Source organism: Ziziphus jujuba, chromosome 1 (genome assembly GCF_031755915.1).
Source record: "Ziziphus jujuba cultivar Dongzao chromosome 1, ASM3175591v1".
Lineage (NCBI taxonomy): Eukaryota > Viridiplantae > Streptophyta > Magnoliopsida > Rosales > Rhamnaceae > Ziziphus > Ziziphus jujuba.
The window spans coordinates 18,911,918-18,918,176 of NC_083379.1; the positions used below are offsets into that span (position 1 = coordinate 18,911,918).

The window sequence follows — 6,259 nt, forward strand, 5'->3', positions numbered from 1 at the left end:
TTTGATTATATTTTATACAATTCTTTTGATATTTGCAAAGAAATTTTCTAATTGTAGCATAAAGCACAGAACTATATATAGAAGTCGAAGAGCATACCAGATAGAACTGAATGTGGAAGAAAAACCTCAAACGACTGCTAAGTTACTGCTTTAAGGCGCTTTGCATGAAGATTGCAACTATGGAAGTCAAAAAGCATAACAGAGAACTGAATATGGAAGAGAAAAGCAACCTAAACAGACTGCCATCCTAGTCTTAGGTGCTTTGTATCAAGTCTCTATGTCATGCTAGACCAAAATATAGTTGTTGGTTTCATTTTCCCTTTACTGCTTATTCTATCCTATGGTTGGTGGTTTCGTGCTCGCTTCATCACTTTAGTCAAAGCGTAGAAATGTATGAAAATGCAAACCCCTTGTAATATATGAGAGTAGTTTCTGAGAAACTATGTTAACTAACGTGTCAACTGTTTCAGTTGGACCCAGTCGCCAAACTCGTGCATCTACAAAGAGAAAGTGAGAGATAAACAAAACAAGGATGTTCTCCATCTTACCCCAGTCCCTTTAAGTTGTCATGCCATGACCTCAATTTCTTATTTAATATTATTTGGTTAACTATATATTTTAAATAAAATAAAATAAAATAAAATAAAACGTTAGAAAGGTTGAACAGGAACAATTGTCTTGGTATCCCGTCGCTATGGTTGGGAGGACGGGAGAGACAAGGAGTCATGGAGGAAGACTGGGATTGGGTGGAGAGGTTCAGAGAGTTGAATGTGGCGTGCAAGTTATAAGTGCACCATGGGATTGTTATTTTTTTGTTTACCACGTTACAAATAGCAATAGAATTTTTATTTAAGGAAAAAAAAAATCAGATATTTTAAATCTTGATTGTGAGTATATCAAATAAATGAGATTAAAAGAGAAGCAAAGTTATTCGATTAATTGGCTTATTGTTCTATTCAAAATTAATGACATGGACATAATCTTTATCTAAAGAAATGCTTTGAGAAAAGTCATATAGAACGTTTTAACGAGATAGTACTTATCAACATTCTAAGAATGAAATCTATTTTAAATATATATATCTATATGTATCATGATTCTTTGATTCGATAGGATGCAAATATCTAAATTTAATGTTTTTAAATATTTTTTTCAGACAGACTAGGCATCTAAATCAGATACTAAATGCATCTCCAAGAAATGTTAATTTTGAACTTTTTTTTACTAAATAATATGTCAATTTTAAATTAAGCGAGTTGACGTGGTATTGATTTGAGCTTCATTAAAAAGAAAAATGTTAATCATTGCATAAAATCTGTCGGTCCAGTAGCATTTTGAGTGACTCATATAATATACTTTAACTAAAAGCAAAAATATTATATATATATATATATATATATATGAGTTTTGATCCAAGATATGTTAATTTGGAGTTTTTTTTTTTTTTGTTTTGGATAAAACAAATATGTTAATTTTGAGTTAAGCGAGTTCACTTGGTATTAATTCATTTGAGCTTCATTAAAAATAAATAAAAATGTGTTAATTATTGCATTAAATGTGTCGTTTCAGTAGCATTTTTAGTGACTCATATAATATTTCCTTTAATTAAAAGCAAAATATATAAACATATGCGTGTGTGTGTGTGTATATATATATATATATATATATGAGTTTTCATGTAACATGATATTGATGTAATACAATATTAAACGAGAGTATGAATAAAAATACAAAAAAATTTAATTTCTTTTAAAAATATTCAATATTATTTTTATACGATATAACAATTTAATAAATTCACATTAAAAGGTTTGTTTTTTTGACAAAATATTTATATTAAAATATAAAAATAAAAATAAATATTAAAAATTAATATTATAATATATTATTTTTCTAACCTTACGTTTAAAATAGCCAACAATAAAATAAATTATATACACAATTAGATCATTATTGATATATATATATATATATAAGGGTAGTGTATGGTGCAGATCCACATGCGTATGAAATGAACCATAATATTATCGTGTACATATATATATATATAAAATTTTCTTTTAATTTGCCGAACAAATTTATAACCTCAACAGGGTTGACCACCATTTTTCCCCGTAGGAACTGTTTAATAGAATTTTTTTTTTTTATTTTGCCAAACAAATTTATAACCTCAATAGGGTTGCCCACCATTTTCCCCTATAGTAACTGTTTAATAGAATTTTTTTTTTGTTAAAAAAAAAAAAAAAAAGAAAAGAAGACAAGTGTATGTTTGGTTTATGGAATAAACGTAACAATAAAATACCTATTTTATAGATTTTTTTTTTATACTTATTAAATTTTTGAATTTAGCAATAGCTATTCCATAAGATTAGATATTCTTCAATTTGAAGGAATAACAATTCCTTTTCAAAATTTCAAAATTTCTATTTTTATATTTTAATTTGGATAAACTTTGAAATATTTTTATCACATTTAAATTTAAATTGATTATTACATATTAAAAATATATAAATAAATATAAAATTTAATTTTTCATCAATTTTTACCAAATTTGAATATTTTTGAAAAAAACATTTATAAAAATATATAAATAGGAATTATCAAGTTATAAGTGCACTAGGGGATTGGTATTTTTTTCTTTTTTTTTTTTGGTTACCAAATTAAAAATATCGATAGAATTTTTATTTAAAAAAAAACACTTTAATAGTTTTATTTAACTCTTCGAGATGATGTACTAAAAAGTAATAACTGAATTTTTTTTTTTTTTTTGGGTTAAAAGAAAAGACTAATAGAATTTTTTTAATAAAAAAATATAATCTTACTACTGATACATCCAAAATATAAAAATAAAAATATCTTTAAGGTATTACTACCAATTGAGAGTTAACTAGAACCTTCCTTTGGAAACAGTTTAATAGTTCATAGAAATGAGTTCGAATCGCTCATTGGATTTCCATTTTTTCTTTTTTTTTCTTGTTTTTTTTTTGGGGGATTACATTCCAAGAGAGTGAGAATGTGTACGTCAAAGCCTTGCACATAAGTCAGGCAGCACAATATTCTACATATAGCTCTGCGGCCAACAATTCAAGTAGATTGGATCCTAAAATGGATCATTTAATCAAACTTCTATATTCCCTCTACGTCATAACTTAACGAGCTTCAACAATCGATTTGGATGCTTCATTTGTTGAACAATTTTCTGTACCACTTGGTGGATCAAAATCGAATTTCATCGAGTTTTGAAAATAAAACAAAGGTCTCTTGGGCTTTGGACGATCTGTTTCATTGCTTAGCATGAAGACTACCTCCGCCATAGTTGGCCTGTCCATGGGGTTGTCCTGTGCACAAAGAAGACCAACATCTATGCATCTCACAACTTCTGATGATGAAAACGAATCGGCTAATGCTTCATCCATTAAATCCAATGCCCGGCTTTGACTCCAAAGTTGCCATGCCTGATATGTCTTCCACTTCTGTCAGAATCAAATTTTGAGCAGATCAATATGACATACTAAGATAAGATGGGAGACTTGTGAACTCACATGAACTATTATGCTTAGCTGTTGTTCACCATGATGGAAACAGTTATTCTTCATGCCGCTAACTATCTCTAGCAGCAACACTCCAAAGCTGTACACATCAGATTTCTCTGAAAATATTCCTCCCATTGCATACTCTGGAGCCATATAGCCACTGCCACAGATTATTGAAACTGTGTTAATGTTCAGTATGTGAACGTCATTTACCAGTGTTAATTACACCAGCTCTAAATCGCATCCATCCGTATTTTATTATCAAAATGCAGAACTGTCAATGAAGAGAGCAGATATTGCAGCAGAGTGTTTTTTTATATGTTGCGCATGCTATAAGATCATGTGGAAATAAAGGGTATCTGCCACACAACTGACCAACTTAGATTCAGTCTTTACGTTCACTTATTGATCATTACAGCAATAATTTGCTTGATAATACACAAATCACATTGTTTAGAACAGAAAAGATGCTTACATTGTTCCCACAATCCTATGAGTTGTAGCTAGATCTATTGTCTCATGAAAAATCCGTGCCAATCCAAAATCTGATATTTTTGGATTCATCTTCGCATCCAAGAGAATGTTGCTAGCATACTTTATTGACTCTTAACATACTTTATGACACATGAGAGCTCTCTCTTTCTAGGAGCCTACTCTACTCAATTGAGTAGCACTTTCACTCACACCAACCGAGAGCGTCCTTGGAGCTCACTTGTGTAGCTCCCATTCCATGGCAGCCCATCTTCTCTCTGTATAGCTTGCCCATGTCAGCTTAACAACTTACTCAAAGCTTCTAGATTTCACCTCAAGGCCTGTGCTCCACATTGCAAGCTTGGATATTTTCATCACCAATTCCAAAGCTGTACTTGCTGTCCAACCATAGATAATTCTAGAAACTCAAGTCAATGTTGAATATCCTTTATTCCCATGAGCAACTACAGGAGCTAAGCCTCCTTTGTTTGTTTTTTTTTTTTTTTTTTTTTTGGGTCTAAGCATGAGCAATTTGTTTGGCACCATTCACTGTAGCTATCGGGGTCTATGATCTGCAAATACTCATGAAAGTCAGGAAGTTTCACCATACTGCTCTTCCGAAACCCGTCATTTTTGCATCCAAATGAAGCTGATTTACTAGTGTTTTTATCACAAAGTAATTCGGTTCGCCTGATGCACCCTCTCCAGTTTCCTCTGCTCCGTTCCTGATTTTATTTCAGCACAAAGCCTTTCAAACATTTACAGACAGGAGATTCAGATGCTTTGCATACCGCAAAAGGTCCACATGCTCTATATACGCCGCATGTACTGTTAGGTGCATCAAAAATTGAAAATCAACCTGCTTGTGTGGTCTTCTTTTTCATGAGCCTTAAAACAACTTGTGATGAAAGGAAAAGATAATATCAGCTAATGGTGTATATGGATTAAAAGTGAAATTAATTGTTCCCATGTCCAAATTTTCTTCGAGTTTAAATCCACTAAGCTATGATGGATCTATTTGAGGGACACCATTGAATTAATCCATTCCAAATGAAAGCTTGTGGAGGTCTATCTCCTGAAAGTATAGCCATGAAGTCTCCAAGTGAAAGATCATTTTCGGTTTTCCAGGAAGTCAATCCATTTCTCTCTTTAGTCTTAACATTGAGGAAAATATGCGCTTTGGTTAATAACGTATCACTAGGATGACCGAAGCTCTGCCACAAAAATTGTCCAGAAACATTGTCTATGAGAACGAAGCTTCCGTTGCCGAAAAGCACTGTAGCTGAACCATTTGATCCCGGAACAATGTCAATTGACCAGACAGACTTACCCTTTCTATCCACAAGATTCAGATTTGTGGTGGCAAGTAAAGCCACTTTCTTGAGACGGTGCAAAATTGCTTCTTAATGAAGCACTTCACTTGGTCAAAGTAGGTGGGAGAATGTATAGATTTTTCTAGCTGTGGTTGACAAGTCAAAATTGCCAATGGAGCATTTATGACTTTCACACATAGATGGAAAATTTCATCTTCTCTTCACTAAGACGGTAATAAGCCATTTTTATCCCTTAAGCTATTTTATTTGACCAAGGAAGTGAAATGACAGCTCGCATGAGAGTTCAATTCCAATTTAACTATTCCACCGCCTCTTTCTACCGCCCTACACACTTATATATATTTATATATGCAGCTCATTTTAGAGGATGATTGATTTCCATCTTTAGTGTGAGAAATACACATAGAAATAAAGAGAGAGAAGGAAAGTATTAGAGAGAAAATTAAGAAAGAATTTCTTCTAAATATTTGTGTCTTTCCTTTGTTAGAGAGAGTGTGTGTTTTTCTCCTATTATAAAAGAAAGGATATTGTCAATTGTGCTCTCCTTATTTTAAAGAGAAATTGTTATATTCTTTTGCTATAATAAAATCCTTCTACAATTACCAATTATTTTGTGTATATTTTATTTGAATATTTTACGCACATACTTCTCATTTTCTCATTTTCACTTCAGCTGCAATTATGAGTTTTATACCTCAATTTCCTAACAAGTGGTATCGGAGCCCGGTTCATAGGCATCTTCAACAATGGCGGCGAAGTACCAAATAGAAAAATTCAATGGGAATAATTTCTCATTGTGGAAAATGAGAATAAAAGGAGTTTTAAGAAAAGATAACTACTCGGCGGCAATTGGCGAAAGGCTCGTGGAGTTCCTTGATGATGACAAGTGGAACGAGATGGATGGCAATGCTATTGATAATC

The 6,259-nt window shown here is 31.9% G+C and overlaps 1 protein-coding gene across 1 annotated transcript; it reads right to left on the minus strand.

Moving 5' to 3' along the window:
• Nucleotides 1-3,149: 3,149 nt before the first annotated feature.
• On the minus strand, nucleotides 3,150-4,097 carry LOC132799582 (G-type lectin S-receptor-like serine/threonine-protein kinase At1g61430). The gene is made up of 3 exons (XM_060811834.1): nucleotides 4,009-4,097; nucleotides 3,543-3,693; nucleotides 3,150-3,473 (listed from the first exon to the last, which is right to left on the minus strand). Exons 1-3 carry the CDS (start codon nucleotides 4,095-4,097, stop codon nucleotides 3,150-3,152), a joined length of 564 nt encoding a protein of 187 aa, XP_060667817.1.
• Between the last annotated feature and the right edge of the window lie 2,162 nt (nucleotides 4,098-6,259).

Bases quoted from the DNA above. Each gene is read 5' to 3' on its own strand.
- LOC132799582 (XM_060811834.1), bottom strand. From the start codon at position 4,097: ATGAATCCAAAAATATCAGATTTTGGATTGGCACGGATTTTTCATGAG. The intron at 3,694-4,008 runs GTAAGCATCTTT...AATCTGTGGCAG, and splicing joins CATAGGATTGTGGGAACAAT to TGGCTATATGGCTCCAGAGT. The intron at 3,474-3,542 runs GTGAGTTCACAA...TGATTCTGACAG, and splicing joins AGCTAAGCATAATAGTTCAT to AAGTGGAAGACATATCAGGC.